This window comes from Oncorhynchus keta, chromosome 2 (genome assembly GCF_023373465.1).
Source record: "Oncorhynchus keta strain PuntledgeMale-10-30-2019 chromosome 2, Oket_V2, whole genome shotgun sequence".
Lineage (NCBI taxonomy): Eukaryota > Metazoa > Chordata > Actinopteri > Salmoniformes > Salmonidae > Oncorhynchus > Oncorhynchus keta.
This window is the reverse complement of record NC_068422.1, coordinates 41261888-41280341: the sequence shown is the minus strand read 5'-3', so window position 1 is coordinate 41280341 and position 18454 is coordinate 41261888. Positions and strand designations below refer to the sequence as shown.

The 18454-nt window shown below is 41.7% G+C and overlaps 2 protein-coding genes across 10 annotated transcripts in view; both read left to right on the top strand.

Moving 5' to 3' along the window:
• LOC127911022 (uncharacterized) overlaps positions 1-18454 on the top strand; it is a 197263-nt gene that overhangs the window by 60080 nt on the left and 118729 nt on the right. The window lies entirely within an intron of this gene.
• Positions 9936-18454, top strand: part of LOC118361308 (potassium voltage-gated channel subfamily KQT member 5-like) — a 142627-nt gene continuing 134108 nt past the window's right edge. For 7 of the 9 annotated variants that reach the window (XM_052476732.1, XM_052476727.1, XM_052476720.1 and 4 more), the window contains exon 1: positions 10176-11383. In XM_052476732.1, coding sequence (XP_052332692.1) covers positions 11046-11383 — 338 coding nt within the window. In that variant the 5' untranslated portion in view covers positions 10176-11045. The other 2 variants (XM_052476713.1, XM_052476714.1) reach the window with 2 other exon arrangements.

The following is an 18454-nucleotide window of genomic DNA, read 5'->3' as shown; positions in this document are numbered from 1 at the left end:
ACCTCTTCCCTAGCATCCTTTCCTCAAGAGGGTGAGGCAGAAGATGAGGCTGAAGTGGGTATAGGCATTCATATTTTTCCTTACAATACTGATTTATTACATATATTTGAAAATGTACAGTACCAGTCAACAGTTTGGACACACCTACTCATTCAAGGGTTTAGCTTCATTTGGACTATTTTCTACATTGTAGAATAATAGTGAAGATATCAAAACTATGAAATAACACACATGGAATCATGTAGTAACCCAAAACAAGTGTTAAATCAAAATATATTTTCTATTTGAGATTCTTCAAAGTCGCCTTGGCAGCTTTGCACACTCTTGGCATTCTCTCAACCATCCTCATGAGGTAGTGACCTAGAATGCATTTTAATTAACAGGTGTGCCTTGTTAAAAGTTAATTTGTGCAATTTCTTTCCTGTGTTTGAGCCAATCAGTTGTGTTCTGATAAGGTAGGGGTGGTATAAAGATAGCCCTATTTGGTAAAAGACCAAGTCCATATTATGGCAAGAACAGCTCAAATAAACAAAGAGAAATTTGTCCATTTTTTTTTAAAACTAGGCAAGTCAGTTAAGAGCAAATTCTTATTTTCAATGACAGCCTAGGAACAGTGGGTAAACTGCCTGTTCAGGGGCAGAATGACAGATTTGTACCTTGTCAGCTTGGGGGTTTTGAACTTGTAACTTCCGGTTACGAGTCCAACGCTCTAACCACTAGGCTACCCTGCCGTCCATTCATTTAAGACATGAAGGTCAGTCAATATGGAACATTTCAAGACCTTTGAAAGTTTCTTCAAGTGCAGTCGCTAAAATCGTTGATTAAACTGGCTCTCATGAGGAACGCCACAGGAAAGGAAGACCCAGAGTTCTTTGCTGCAGAAGATACTTAACCACCATAGCTACCACAGCATTCTGCAGCGATACACCACCCAATCTGGTTTGTGCTTAGTGGGACTATCATTTGTTTTTCAACAGGACAATGACCCAAGACACCTGCAGGCTGTGTAAGGGCTATTTAACGAAGGAGAGTGATAGGAGTGCTGCATCAGATGACCTGGCCTCCACAATCACCCAACCTCAACCCAATTGAGATGGTTGGGACGAGTTGGACTGCAGAATGAAGGAAAAGCCAACAAGTGCTCAGCAAATGTGGGAACTCCTTCAAGACTGTTGGAAAAGCATTCCAGGCGAAGCTGGTTGAGAGAATGCCAAGAGTGTGCAAAGCTGTCAAAGGCAAAGGGTGGCTATTTTGAATAATCTAAAATATATTTTGATTTGTTTACCACTTTTGGTTACATGATTCCATGTGTTACTTCATAGTTTGTCTTCGCTATTATTCTACAATGTTGAAAATAGTAAAAAAATAAAGCAAAACCTTTGAATGAGTAGGTGTCCAAATGTTTGACTGATACTGTACAACAAAAACATGCCTCAATGAGAAGTCATGCGTGGCACCAGATTTAACTAACAGATCATTTACATCTTGTCACGTTGGTAACAATGATTCCGAGAGACAAGTGCAGGAATGAATACGTTTATTTTTTATTACACCTAAAATTACAGCGTGCCGTGTAAAAGGCACGAGGACAAGAAACAAACACGTACACAAAACACAGGGTTGAAACCCAAACAAAAGAGCAAGGAGTACCTCAAATAACAAATGCACAATAGGTATCACACCGGACGAGACCTGTAATCATCTGCGCAATCCACAAGGGCACGAAAGTCCAAAACACACAGCACAGGTACTCACGCGCACCAACGGACATTGTAACAATAATCGACCAGACCATGGAAACCAAAGGGCCCATATATACAAATACTAATCAGTGGGAATAGGGGACAGGTGTGCGTGATGAATGTTCCGGAGGGATCCGTGACACATCTGAAGTCCCCGGGCAGGTGGACGTATAAACATGAAAACATTACATACGAACAGACAACATACACATAAAAACAGAGGTCAGGACATACAGTACAGACACATTTCAAAACAGAAAAGTTATTGCACCTATTGAAATTTGCTTATGTGCTTTAGTGTGTCTTCTGCTGAATTAAAAAGTAATTGTGACATATTAGATTAAAATCAGTGTGAACACATCTGATTGGACTCCATGTTTTGTGGCTGTTCTACTGGATGTCATAAGGTGAATGCACCAATTTGTAAGTCGCTCTGGATAAGAGCGTCTGCTAAATGACTTAAATGTAAATGTAAATGTTTTTGTCTCAGATGAGAAGGCTTGGAGGGTGCTAAAGCTTTCAGAGAGGAAGAAAGGCCATTCCATGTCTTTATTGCTTTGTATGAGAAGGCATATTGGGAGAAGGTGGTTGACTGTTTGGGGATTCTACAGTTCCCCCTGGTGGAGGTTCTTGTAACCCTGTGACCCTGATATGTAGGTCTGAGCAGAGGTTGACGAAGACCTGCAGAGGTGGAGGTGCTATACTGAGCTTTATCTTGAACAACAGGCAGATGTTTCAGTATAGAATGAAGTTGTAAAAACTGAGCATGTCTAAACATATAATACATAAAGTATGTACTGTACATTTAATCACCTTTATATGTGCTGACAGATGCTGCTGTACTACAAGAGGATACTTTTCCTCTTTCTATTTTTTTTCGTATTTGTTTTATTTTTTAAATATATTTTTTGCACAACTTTTAAATAAAAGGTAAGTTGAGTCGTGGACATAGATGTACATATGGACGAGCCACTGCAGGTCAAGGTAAGTGATCTGTTACTGGGGGTTTGGTGTGTGTGTGTGTGCTACCCTGTCTGTCCGTTAGTGAAGTATGTGTGTTACATTTGTTTGCTTTAGCTTACTGGGCACCCTGCTCTCATGCTCAAGGAAGGTGACCCGAAGAAAAAATGATACATTGTATGTATCAAGCAGCTCAGACTATGAATAAGGAGGTTCCCGACAGGTTAGAAATGCTGAGAATGACTCACATTTTGTCACACATTTATGTGTAGGAATAAAAGCTATTGATTAAAATGATCTATACTTCACGACCCAATACAGCATTTAAAAAAAAATGGCAATAACAAATATTTCCTGGGTAACAATTAAGTACCTTACTGTGAAGGGCCGTCTATAAGCGTAGATGTAGGATATCAAGGATCTGGAAAGGCTCTGTATGCAGTATTGGTCTAAGATCCCTCCTAATGTGTTCTACAATCTCACAAAACATTTTAGAAAGAGGCTCAGAGACGTTTTCCTTGTATATGTATATGTTCTAATACTATTGTAATACTCTATATATAGAATACTGTATATGTTCTAATAGTATAGTAATACTGTATATATAGAATACTGTATATGTTCTAATAGTATAGTAATACTGTATATATAGAATACTGTATATGTTCTACTAGTATAGTACTACTCTATATATAGAATACTGTATATGTTCTAATAGTATAGTACTACTCTATATATAGAATACTGTATATGTTCTAATATTATAGTACTACTCTATATATAGAATACTGTATATGTTCTAATAGTATAGTAATACTCTATATATAGAATACTGTATATGTTCTAGTAGTATAGTACTACTCTATGTATAGAATACTGTATATGTTCAAATATTATAGTAATACTCATATATATATATATATATATATATATATATATATATATATTATATATATATATATATATATATATATATATATATATATATTTGAACCTTTATTTAACTAGGCAAGTCAGTTTAGAACAAATTCTTATTTTCAATGACGGCCTAGGAACAATGGGTTAACTGCCTGTTCAGGGGCAGAACGACAGATTTGTACCTTGTCAGCTCAGGGGTTTGAACTTGCAACCTTCCAGTTACTAGTCCAACTAGTCCAACGCTCTAACCACTAGGCTACCCTGCCGAATAGTGTATATGTTCTAACAGTATAGTAATACTCTATATATAGAATACTGTATATGTTATAATAGTATAGTAATTGTCTATGTATAGAATACTGTATATGTTCAAAAAGTATAGTAATTCTTATTAAACAACACTAGATTCCCAATCAATGTACCACATTTTTCTCCATAAAAGTGCACATTATCCTGATATATACTGAACAAAAATATAAACGCAACATGTAACAACTTACATATATAAGGAAATCAGTCAATTGAAATAAATGATTGAATCTATGGATACAGATACCTTTAAAAAAAGGTGTGGATCAGAAAACCTGTCAGTATCTGGTGTGTCTACCATTTGCCTCATGCAGCGCAACACATCTCCTTCACATAGAATTGATCAGGCTCTTGACTGAGGACTGTGAATTTTGTCCCACTCCTCTTAAATGTCTGTGCGAAGTTGCTGGATATTGGCGTAAACTGGAACACGCTGTCGTACACGTTGATCCAGAGCATCCCAAACATGCTCAATGGTTGACATGTCTGGTGAGTATGCAGGCCATGGAACAACTGGGACATTTTCAGCTTTGAGTCTTTGAATGTAGAGATGGAGATAAAACTGTCCAGTTTGAATGTTTATTGCAGCTCGTACCAGTCGCTAGCTGCAACCAATTGAAAAGAGGAGTGACCCAGTGATGCATGTGTTTTGGGGACCCTGAAACGAGATGTGACTGGCAGAACCAGTGTTGTATGTGGAGGATGAGGGTTGCAGTAGGTATCTCAGATATGGTGGAGTGAGGCCTAAGAGGATTTGTATAAATAAGCACCAACCAGTTGGTCTTGCGTCGGGTATACAGAGATGGCCAGTTCACAGAGAAGTATAGAGTGCAGTGATATATCCTATAAGGAGCATTGCTGGAAAATCTGATGGCCGAATAGTAAAGAACATTTAGCTGCTGGAGAGCAGTCTCACCTGCCAATCTATAAATTATGTCTTCAAAATCTAGCATGGGTAGGATGGTCATCTGAATCAGGATTAGTTTGGCAGCTGGGGTGAAAGAGTAGTGATTACAATATAGGAAAGCAAGTCTAGATGTAATCTTAGCCTGCAGTGTGGATATGTGCTGAGAGAAGGACAGTGCACCGTCTACCCATACTCCCAAATACTTGTGAGGTGACTACCTCAAGCTCGAAAGCCTCAGAGGTAGTAATCACACAAGTGGAGGGGGTGGGGGGGTATTGTTCTTACCAAACCACATGACCTTATTTTCGAGGTGTTCAGAACAAGGCTAAGGGCAGAGAATGCTTGTAGGACACCATGGAAACTTTGTTGTAGAGCACAACATGGGCCAGCTGAGTGTAACTTTATGATCTGAATATAAATGGATGAGAGCGCTTCCTACTACCTGAGCTTTGTTTGTTGATGTAAATTGAGAAGAGCGTGTGGCTTAGGATCAAACCTTGGGGTACTCCGTCGGTGACAGGCAGTGGCTGAGACCGCAGATGTTCTGACTTTATACACTGCACTCTTTGAGAGAGCTAGTTAGCAAACCAGGCACACAAGAATGGCACACATTCTAGGCACACAGGAGGCAAACCAGGCACACAAGGGGTCGTTAGCAGACCCACAAGAATGGAATGGTCTACTATATCAAAAGCTTTGTCCAAGTCAATAAAAATATCAGCACTACATTGCTTAAAATCAAAGGCAATGGTGACATAATTTAGGACCTTTAAGGTTACAATGACACATCCATAACCTGACCGAAAACCAGATTGCATACCGGAGAGAATACTATATACATAAAGAAAGCCAGTCAATTGATTATTGACATGTTTTCCCAAAACTTTTGATAAACTGGGAAGTAGCATTGCTTGGTTCTCACTGTGTAGTGGCAGCAGGCTCCATGGCTCTGAGAGATAGTTAGTTCTCGGGCAAAGTGGAAGCTAGCTAGTGTTCGCCTCGTGGGCAAATAACCTCGCCAGTTAGCACAATGCTAGCCGGAGACAGCGCATGCTTTCTTCATCTCTCGATGAACTAAGCGTGTCTCTCAACTGACAAGCTGTGAAGCTAGGACAGCCAGTTTAGTCAACTCGGCACAAGGGGACATAGTTTGAGCTAATCGAGAGAGGAGAGCTAGTAAATTATAAATTTCCAGGTAGAAAACATAGTTTGGTTCTACAGCTGGCCTTGCGGCGAGCTAGCCAGGTTGGCTAAGCCTTGCGGCGAGAGCTAGCTAAGTCTCAGTAGCTAGCCGTGTGATGCTAATTCTACAATAACCAAAATCTTTCCTTTTGGTCAGTTGGACGAGATCTGAAAAATCCTACATTTGGCAACATTAACCTCGCGGTTCACCTGAGAACAGTTAAGCAGGATGACAGGGATCAAGTCGTGCTGAGGAGAGCTTCAAAAGAGCTCTTTGCAAGGAAGAGACGAGAGAATGACCAAAGGATGGGCGAGTGGCGCCTTATAATGAAGGGAGGGGCTCACCTCATTTGCCACTTGACCTGTCTGTCTCCGACTTTGATTTGTCCTGCCCCGATTAGTGATTCTGAGCAAATCCCAATGTCATACATCAAAACTAGTATATGAAAGAGAACCCTATTTGGTTGCTCACTTGATCTGAGTTTATTTCAGCTGGAGGTGAGAAGGTGCTCAATCTCCCTGCCTGGCACAGCATTCCACTATCAAAATTACCACCACTGTGGTATAAAAAAATCTATTTTAAAGGAATCTGATTTATACCTGGGCTCTAGCAAATATGCTAAGAAGCATGTCAAGACTGGAGCTCATCTCCCACTAGCATCCACTGCTTATATTTAAAGGCTCATTACTCATGGGGCGCAACCTTGATCCCGATAGCCGTGTAATCTCCTCAGTATTTTTACGGCCCGCGTTACGGGGGCGTTTGTCTGGCCTCACGCTATGCCTCATAGCTGTGCCATACTCCGGCAGCTCTGAAAAAAATACTGCACAGGAGGAAGAGAGGCCTAAACATCCCATAAACCAAACTGGCCTCTCATTGTTCTCGCTCTCTCTGTCTGTAGCACATTTGCTCTTTCTCTCGCGCTCTCTATCACTTTTCCACTCTCTTTTCTTCACCCCCATGGCCCTCTGTCTTGTTCTCTCTCTCGCTCTCTGTGTAGGCCTAGTGTTGTAGCTCTTTTTGACACCCCATATATTGGTTTAGGCCTAATGGTTGAAAGATTTGTGCTGTTAGTAGCATTGTTTTCCAAAATGGTGGATCAGCTAATTGCTTTTACAGAACCATTGATTTTATAAAGCCGTATCAAAGGAGATGAGTTGCTGATAGATCCCACAAGGCTATGACTTACAACTGAGTTCATGTATGCTTGTATGTTTGGACTGTCTGCTGTGAAGGGAGACCTTTAATTGTGTGCGAGTTTAATTACCTCTATTGCAGTTTAATGAGCGGATTTACCTATATAATTAAATATTTATACTTTATCACTCTTATCCCTTGAATGCGTCCATGATTAAATGACAATTGTAACAGTGGAGCAAAAGTGAAATGTGAACTTTCATACCTGAGTCCCCCCCAAAAAGACAGCTTGTGATGTCAACCTGTCACCACTAGAGGGGGTACTTATATTACGACGCAGACAGCATATTCAAGATACTAAAAGGACAGAATAGGGGCCTTACTGATGTTGGGGAACAGGAGGATGACTTCTGCCCTGCTGAGAGAGGCAGTGGATATGGCTCAGTAATGGCCTATCAGTAACCCCTGAAGGACATCATCTTCGTAGACACCCTGTCCATAGAGCTCCCTCATCCAACATAAACACAGCAAATGCACACAATCATGCACGCACGCATGGACACCCACACACACCCAAGCACTTGCTATGCTCCTCTAGCCAAGTCTCCGCTCAAATCCATTGTATTTATTCCTCTGGTGTTTGATATCCTGTCATAAGGATACCTGTGGGCCAAATGGTAACTCTATTCTTAGTCTAAGAGATTAATTTGAGGGACACATTCCCTGTCTTCTTTCTACTGTATTTGAAAAGAGTAGGGTGCTACAGAATGTTTGGATATAATGCGTATCTGTCTGTCTGTCTGTCTGTCTGTCTGTCTGTCTGTCTGTCTGTCTGTCTGTCTGTCTGTCTGTCTGTCTGTCTGTCTGTGCGTGCGCGAGAGAGAGATGCATGCAGAGCAGAATTAGGGCTATACCTGCTAGTTATCAAAATCCAGCAAAGATTGCACAACCACCTAAAAGGAAGTGATGCCCACACATTCCACCCCAAAGTCCTCACCTACAGAGAGATTAACCAGGAGAAGAGTCCCCTCAGTCAGCTGGTTCTGGGGATCTGTTCACAAACACAAACAGACCCCACAGACCCAGGACAGTAACACATTTAGACCCACCCAAATGATTAGAAAGCAAAAAGATAACTATTTGACACACTGGATAGAATCAACCAAAAAACAGAGTAAATTGGAATGCTATCTGGCCCTAAACAAACCGTACACAATGACAGAATACCTGACCACTGTGACTGACCCTAAATGAAGAAAATCCTTGACTATGTACAGACTCAGTGAGCATGTACAGACTGGCTCTTCAAAGATGACATGCTCCGTGCCCACTGCCCACAGAATTAGGTGGAAACTGAGCTACACTTCCTAACCTCTCCAATGTATGACCACTTTAGAGACACATATTCCCCCAGATCAACAAAGAATTTGAAAACAAATCAAACATTGATGAACTCCCATATCTGTTAGGCGAAATACCGCAGATACTGCAACAAGATTTGTGGCCTGTTGCCATGACAAAAGGGTAACCAGTGGAGTACAAACATTTGAAATACAACTTATATTTATGTTTATAAATATAAATAATAACTACTTACACATTGTTACGACACTGTACATAGCAAAGAAAATAACATTTGAAATGTCTATTTTCTCTTAAAACTTGTTTACTAATGTTTCCCTTGTTAATTTCCACTTTGTTTATTGTCTATTCCATTTTCTTTGGCAATGTTTCCCATGACAATAAATACATTTGAATTGAGAGAGAGAGAGAGAGAGAGAGAGAGAGAGAGAGAGAGAGAGAGAGAGAGAGAGAGAGAGAGAGAGAGAGAGAGAGAGAGAGAGAGAGAGAGACAGAGAGAGAGAGACAGAGACAGAGACAGAGAGAGAGAGAGAGAGAGAGAGAGAGAGAGAGAGAGAGAGAGAGAGACAGAGAGAGAGAGAGACAGAGAGAGAGAGAGATATTATTGGAGATGAGGTATCTCAGTCTCTGTTCTACCAAAATAAGGAGGCTTTTAGAGAGCAATCACATAAATTGATTGTGAGGTTTTAATTTACTAAGCGAGCTGTCAGAAATGTAACTAGAGGCACCCCACTGGTGCTTCCATGGGTATAGATAACTAAATTAAATCGTTTATATATAGGCTACATGACATATAGGCCTACAACACATCACTGCATTTTAAAGCTAATGTAGGTTGCTCTGTAATTGCTTTTACATACAGCATCTGCACTGTCTTCAGTACTGTATAACATAGGCCATGAGACTTGTAGTTTTTTGTTAGGTCTGTCTATGTTTAAGTTTTTTTCCAGAATGAATATGATTTCACAAATATTTCCCTGCCCTGTCACAGTCCATGTGCAATTGTAACATTTTTCAATGAGAGTGTAGGCTATACCCACTGGGCACAGATGTCAGATCAACTCCATATACATTTGGTTAAATTGCCAACTAACGTGAATTCAACGTGAAATCAACAAATGCCAGCATGACATTGGATTTAGGTTAAAAGGTTAAAAAATCCAAAGTTCCCTTAGGTTGATGACTTTTTGCAAATCCAATCCGCTTTCCATCAACGTCATCACATTGAATTTTTGTTGTTGAAATGACCTGGAAAAAACCTTGATTCAACAAGTTTTTGCCCAGTGGGTAGTTTGTTTTATTCCGCTGCATAGGCCTAATAGGCTACAATGTATAAAGTGTGTGTGCGTGTGTGTGTGTGTGTGTGTGTGTGTGTGTGTGTGTGTGTGTGTTTCACTTGAGGTCACGTGGTCGGACAAAATCCATGTTGCCTGTGAAGAGTGTGACCTAGAGTCACAAGCGCAAAAAGTTCAAATAAAAGTATTTACACAAACGACAAATTAGGAGAGAAAATCGTATTTGAAACGAAAGTAAACGAACATGGACATCAGACCGACGACACTTTGGCCACGGATGAATCTCGTTGTAATTGTCAATGCCCATATTCAGCGCTACATGAGAGTCTACAATCCGACAATCTGGGACACCGTGAGTAGGAGGGAGGACAGTGAGGAACTGGATTTACCCGATGTGTATATCTGCTTTTGACGCGAGTTAGTTTCTTGTTTTGGATGACCGCTTATTCACCCGCCTTTAAAATGGAAGTGTAAAAGCTTACACGCGCTTAATTGGAGTTTATTCCATAGGAGCCCGTTGATATTTTAGAGGTGAGGTCGCAGTGTGTGATTATATCGAGGCAGTGTTTCCGAATACAGATTATTACACTTATCCCGAATAGATTTTCCTCAGCACTGCACATGCATGTCACCCGGCTCTGTTGAAGCTTCGCATCGATTCCCTGGTAGCCATGGGCTTGTTGGTGCTCTCTAATACCACATACTTGGTTTCTGAGCGATTAAACTGCCGTGTCATGATTGAAGACGCGCGCAGTGAAGAACCAAACAAAGTGCCACAATTCGGAAAGCTAGCTCGCACCTGGTTCAGAAACATCAATCCTCTTGTCTGTCTGTGCAAATCCTGAGCCGCGTGGATATTACATATCGAAGTCAGAGAAAGAGAAGGGGGGAGGGAGTTAGTGTCGGGTGATTTCCTCCCCTCGCCAAATTTCTGTCCGGGAGTCGTTGACACTCCTTCATAACCCTGCTCTTTCGCGCAGATGGCCAAAGCGCCGTGGGCACAGAAGTCTCCAAACCCCAGAATTCTACTTACCGCACCGAACCCCAGTAGACAGACCACCGAGATAGAGGATGAGACCATAAAATAGCCTAGTGTTAATTGTAGTTATTTCAATGAATTCATTAATATAGCCGTATGGTTTTCTTTCCTACACCTTTGTGCAAACTCATCTACACTCTATGTGCACGTCCCCGGTACCAGCTGCACATCCCCAGCCGGCGTTGGTGATGCCATGCCCCGCAACCACAGTGGCGATGAAGCCGGTACTGGGCTCTGGATGAATACCTCCCCAGGGCGTCGGGCTCAGGACTACGGGTTGAAAGATGTGGAGTCTGGACGGAGGATGATGAACAACGCGGTTCGAGTCGGAGACAGGATGCTTTCGCTGGGCCCTGCAGGTGCAGACGGCGCGGAGAGGCAAAAGGGCGCCCGGATGAGTTTGCTCGGGAAGCCGCTCATCTACAGTGCGCAGAGCGGGCGCAGGAATGTGCGCTACCGGCGTCTGCAGAATTACCTCTACAATGTGCTGGAGAGACCCAGGGCATGGGCGTTCATCTACCACGCCTTCGTGTGAGTATACGAGCTGTTATCATGTAATCTAAACAGATTTAAACAGTACTTTTATGGCTGGGCACTAAATCAGTCACCTGTTGCTGGGAATTCTCCCAGCGCACAAAGCTACGTAGGGGAAAGGGAATGATTACAGGTTTTGTCCAGGTGAAGTGTAGGCTACCAGAACCACACTGTTAAAAAAATCGTTATTCAATCTTTTTTGTCAAAGTGTTAACTGATCATTTTTAATTGGCCCAAATGTAGCTTCAAAATGAGAAAATTTTGTCAAACATTCAGTCAATTTAAAATTGTGTTTGATACCGTGCTTTTAACATACAATGTTTTCAATTGACATATTTGACACACATGATTACATTGTGCGTGTTCATTTATACAGTAATTATTATTCAACATGTCCTCAACTGGGAACACACAACCTATTGGTTCACAGAATTCCGATCTTTCTGCAATGCCACTGTGTAAATAACATATTTCACCTGTATGGCCACACTTTGCTGTTCAAAGTAAATCTAAGCTCTGTTAAAAGTACACTCAAGAAAAACTAAATTAAAGAGAAAATTAAGGAGTAACATTAAAACAGAGTAATATGCCCTACCAACATTAGACAACTTTACAGAAACCCCCCCCAAAATAAGTAAAGCAAATCAATGATGAGGGAATAGACAGATTAACTGATCATTGAAACAGACATAGTGGCATAGCAGGAAGATCAGAATGAACCAAGTGGTTGTGAGTTCAAATCCCAGGTCAGTAATACAATTTCCTGTATACATGGGAAATGTCAATGTGTATCAAATATCTAAGTTCTATGTTAAAATCACTGTATGTGTAACCAGTTGCACAGCCTTTTCTAGTTAAGATGCCCAAATAATAATTAATTGTCGAATGAACATACTGTATGAGACAAATTGAGCAAATACATCATTTAAAATTTACAGAGCTAAGATTAGGCAAACTATTTTTTTCTGTTCAGCTAACACCTGGACCGAAACACAATTCAATATTACTATTGTAAAACAGTAAATAGCCTAAAGTTAAGGCTATCTCACAAACTAATGTAACAATCAACCTTAGAATGAGTAGCACATCCATGGCCACATTTTGAGGTTACTGCAACTCTAAATGTTTTATGTAATCATATAAAGTGTGCATGTTCAAACTCTCATCAGGAAGCCTGATTTCAGATGTGTCCATGTAAACAGGACTATTAGGGTAATCATTCTTCTTGCAAAGCATGTAAACGTTTAAATCAAACTATTATTGTGTGCACATAACCGTACTCGGTACAGTTCGGGTTGAGAAATCCTATTTTATGTTATCGGACTCCTTTAGTCAAAGTTAGAGATCTAATTTCTCATCATGGGATCTGAAACAGTAAATTACATTATCGGTAGACTCAGTAGGTTGGGTGGTAGGTAGTCTTGCGGTTAGAGTATTGGGCCAGTAACCAAAAGGTTTCTGGTTTGGATACCTGAGCTGACAAGGTGAAAATCTTTTGATGTGCCCTTAACAAGGTACTTAATCCTAAAATAGCCCTTTTCCTTGTGGGGACCAACGAAATGTCCCCACTTATCCACATTTTCATTGATGAAGTATCCTTGTGAGGACTTCTGGTCCTCACAAGCATAGCAAAACCAAACACAAACAAACAAAAACACACACACACATGAGACAGAATCAATGCGTGTCCAATTCCCATCAGTTGCAGACTCAAAGTTCTCACAAACACACACACACACACACACACACACACACACACACACACACACACACACACACACACACACACACACACACACACACACACACACACACACACACACACACACACACACACACACACACACACACACACACACACACACACACACACACACACTTATTTGTGCTGACTTTTTATTTGATTTAAGTTGAAATATTATCCCAACACTGCAGCTTATTCGTGGCCGTGGAGTGTAGGGAGGAGTATGTGAAGGTAATGGAGCTATCAGGTTGGGTAAGATGGGGCACGGCGAGGGGCTGTGAAGCAGGATGTTGATGGTTTATTTGTTCAGGCAGGACAGCAGGGTCACCGGGGTTAAGTCCTTACATCTGCCCTGACCACAACTCAGCCTCACAAGTGGCGTTTATTCATTGATGCCAAGGGAAGCCAGGCTTCCTCCAAAAAATGACCAAGAAAAAAACATACAAAGTAATTTTTCTTTAATTTCTCTGGGTTTCATAAATGTCCTTCAATTCACAAGAGGCTGAATGTGTCTCCCGGGGGAAAGCATCCAAGCGAACGGAACAGCGCCCGTCTGTCTCTTTATGTGTAGCCTATCTATGCTGTCGGGTCAAAAAGAGCATGACATTGTTGCAGGCGTAGCACTGAATGCTAGGGAAGCCAGCGAGCATTTCGCCTCCCTTGATAAATAAAAAATAAATAAATAACCAATCAGCGTTGAGCTAAACTGAGTGAGCTCAGCTGTGAATGGTCCTGGCGTACCAAACAAAAGTGTCAAGGGAAGCCAGTTTGGATTTGGCTTCACACCAATCACATTACATTAGAAGCCAAATGTCATTGACAGAAAACTTGAATTGTTGCATCTCGTTGTGTCGTTGTCCTCCGGTGGCCAGTTAGCTAGCTAAAATCATCCCTTTCCTAAATAAGCTATGGATGGAGATAGAGATTTTGACTTTTTTAATCCTTTTTTATTATTTTACTGTAAGTTCAACATGTAGCTAGATTTAGTTGGCTGGCTAATGTTAACGAGCTGGCCTGGCGCATCGTTTTCCTATGAAAGGAAGTCCGTCTAGTGAGCAAGCATTTTGTCCAGGTAGCCTAGGACAACCAAAACTAACAGCTTGTACTGGATGGCAGAGTCATAGACCATTCAGGCAACATGAAAGAGGATGGCATTGGCGTTTCTCTACAACTAGGGTGAGTCAACATGTTTTTGCTACTTGCATGTGCGTGTACACACAAACACTACTACTGCTATTCTCTCTTCCGGGATGCCTACAAGGCCCTCCCCCGCCCTCCCTTTGGCAAATCAGATCACGACTCCATTTTTCCCCTCCCTACCTATAGGCAGAAACTCAAACAGGAAGTACCCAGGCTAAGTTCTATTCAACGCTGGTCTGACCGATCGGAATCCATGCTTCAAGATTGTTTTTATTACACGGACTGGGATATGTTAACATTGATGTATACATGGACACGGTGACTGAGTTCATCAGGAAGTGTATAGGGGATGTTGTTCCCTCTGTGACTATTAAAACCTACCCAAACCAGAAACTGTGGATAGATAGCAGCATTCGCGCTAAACTGAAAGTGCAAACCACCTCATTTAACCATGGCAAGGTGACTGGGAATATGGTTGAATACAAACAGTGTAGTTTTTCCCTCTGTAAGGCAATCAAAAAGGCAAAACGTCAGTACAGAGACAAAGTAGAGTTGCAATTCAACGACTCAGATATGACACGTATGTGGCAGGGTCTACAGACAATCACAGATTACAAAGGGAAAACCAGCCACATCGTGGACACCAACATTTTGCTCCCAGACAAGCTAAACACCTTCTTCGCCTGCTTTGAGGATAACACAGTGCCATCAACGTGCCCCGCTCCCAAGGACTGTGGGCTCTTGTTCTCCGTGACTGACATGAGTAAGACATGTCAGTCAGCTCAGCCTTCAACACCATAGTACCCACCAAGCTCATCATCAAGCTCAGGGCCCTGGGTTTGAATCCCAGGACTTCCTGACGGGCCGCCCCCAGGTGGTGAAGGTAGGAAACAACACCTCTACTTCACTGATCCTCAACCCACAAGGGTGCATACTCAGCTCCCTCCTGTACTCCCTGTTCACCCAATGACTGCGTGGCACACATGCCTCCAACTTAATCAAGTTTGCAGAAGACACAACCATAGTAGGCCTGATTACCAACAATGACGAGAGCCTACAGCCTACCTACAGAGGTGAGTGGTGCCAGGAGAATAACCTCTCCCTCAACGTCAACAAAATGAAGGAGCTGATCGTGGACTTTAGAAAACAGCTGAGAGACCATGCTCCTATCCACATTGACGGGACTGCAGTGGAGAAGGTGGAAAGCTTCAAATTCCTCGGCGTACACATCACTGACAATCTGAAATGGTCCACCCACACAGACAGTGTGGTGAAGAAGGCACAACAGCACAACAGAGGCTGAAGAATTTTGTATTGACCCCTAAGACCCTCAGAAGTTTACAGCTGCACAATTGAGGGCATCCTGTCAGAACCGCAGGGTTCTCCAGAGGGTGGTGCGGTCTGTCCAACGCATCACCCGGGGCACACTTCCTGCCCTCCAGGACACCTACAGCACCCGTCACAGGAAGGCCAAAATGATCATGAAGGACATCATCCACCCGAGCCACTGCCTGTTCACCCCGCTATCATCCAGAAGGTGAGGTCAGTACAGGTGCATCAAAGCTGGGACTGAGAGAGTAAAAAACGGCTTCAATCTCAAGGCCATCAGACTGTTAAATAGCCATCACTAGCCGGCTACCACCTGGTTGTTCAACCCTGCACCTTAGAGGCTACTGCCCTATATACATAGACATGGAATCACTGGTCACTTTAATAATGTTTACATACTGCTTTACTAATTTAATATGTACATAGTGTATTCTATTTTACTGTATTTTAGTCAATGCCACTCCGACATTGATCGTCCTAATATTCATTATTTTACTTATAGATTTGTGTGTATTATTGTGAATTGTTAAATATCACTGCACTGTTGGAGCTAGGAATACAAGCACTTCACTACACCCACAATAACGTCTGCTAAATATGTGAATAGGGCCTCCCGGGTGGCGCAGTGGTCTAGTGCGGCTTGGTTGGGTTATGTTTCGGAGGATGCATGGCTTTCGACCTTCGTCTCTACCGAGCCCGTACAAGTTGTAGTGATGAGACAAGATAGTAACTACTAACAATTGGATACCACAAAAAGGGGGTAAAATTCATTTAAAAAATATACAGTGCCGTGCGAAAGTATTCGGCCCCCTTGAACTTTGCGACCTTTTGCCACATTTCAGGCTTCAAACATATAGATATAAAACTGTATTTTTTTGTGAAGAATCAACAACAAGTGGGACACAATCATGAGGTGGAACGACATTTATTGGATATTTCAAACTTTTTTAACAAATCAAAAACTGAAAAATTGGGCGTGCAAAATTATTATAAATGTGGTCCTTCTGTAGCTCAGTTGGTAGAGCATGGCGCTTGTAACGCCAGGGTAGTGGGTTCGATCCCCGGGACCACCCATACGTAGAATGTATGCACACATGACTGTAAGTCGCTTTGGATAAAAGCGTCTGCTAAATGGCATATATTATTCAGCCCCTTTACTTTCAGTGCAGCAAACTCTCTCCAGAAGTTCAGTGAGGATCTCTGAATGATCCAATGTTGACCTAAATGACTAATGATGATAAATACAATCCACCTGTGTGTAATCAAGTCTCCGTATAAATGCACCTGCACTGTGATAGTCTCAGAGGTCCGTTAAAAGCGCAGAGAGCATCATGAAGAACAAGGAACACACCAGGCAGGTCCGAGATACTGTTGTGAAGAAGTTTAAAGCCGGATTTGGATACAAAAAGATTTCCAATCAGTCGTATATTGCACAAATCTGGCCTTTATGGAAGAGTGGCAAGAAGAAAGCCATTTCTTAAAGATATCCATAAAAAGTGTTGTTTAAAGTTTTCCACAAGCCACCTGAGAGACACACCAAACATGTGGAAGAAGGTGCTCTGGTCAGATGAAACCAAACTTGAACTTTTTGGCAACAATGCAAAACGTTATGTTTGGTGTAAAAGCAACACAGTTCATCACCCTGAACACACCATCCCCACTGTCAAACATGGTGGTGGCAGCATCATGGTTTGGGCCTGCTTTTCTTCAGCAGGGACAGGGAAGATGGTTAAAATTGATGGGAAGATGGATGGAGCCAAATACAGGACCATTCTGTAAGAAAACCTGATGGAGTCTGCAAAAGACCTGAGACTGGGACGGAGATTTGTCTTCCAACAAGACAATGATGCAAAATCTACAATGGAATGGTTTAAAAATAAACATATCCAGGTGTTAGAATGGCCAAGTCAAAGTCCAGACCTGAATCCAATCGAGAATCTGTGGAAAGAACTGAAAACTGCTGTTCACAAATGCTCTCCATCCAACCTCACTGAGCTCGAGCTGTTTTGCAAGGAGGAATGGGAAAAAATGTCTCTCGATGTGCAAATCTGATAGAGACATACCCCAAGCGACTTACAGCTGTAATCGCAGCAAAAGGTGGCGCTACAAAGTATTAACTTAAGGGGGCTGAATAATTTTGCACGCCCAATTTTTCAGTTTTTGATTTGTTAAAAAAGTTTGAAATATCCAATAAATGTCGTTCCACTTCATGATTGTGTCCCACTTGTTGTTGATTCTTCACAAAAAAATACAGTTTTATATCTTTATGTTTGAAGCCTGAAATGTGGCAAAAGGTCGCAAAGTTCAAGGGGACCGAATACTTTCGCAAGGCACTGTATATCACGGTGTCAAAGCATATGAACTAACAGGTTATAGAGCAAACAACGCAATTATCGCAACACATAATCTGGCATGGTTTCCATGCTAATTTTACCCACACACCGCTACTGAGCCTCACAATGCACCACAAGAGATGGACACACATGCAGTTCATTTGGAAAGTATTCACACCCCTTGACTTTTTCCACATTTTGTCACGTTACAACCCTATTCTATAATGGATTAAATAAACAATATCCCTCATCAATCTACACACAATAACCCATAATGCCAAAACAACAACAGGTTGTTTGAAATTGTAGATAATTTATTAAAAATTAAAAAAGGAATATCTTATTTGCACAAGTATTCAGACTCTTTGTTATGAGAGTCGAAACTGAGCTCAGGTGCATCCTGTTTCCATTGATCACACTTGAGATGTTTCTACAACTTGATTGGAGATAGAAGTACCTTCCAGAAGGACAACCATCTCTGCACTTCAGCACTCCACCAATCAGGCCTTTATGGTAGAGTGG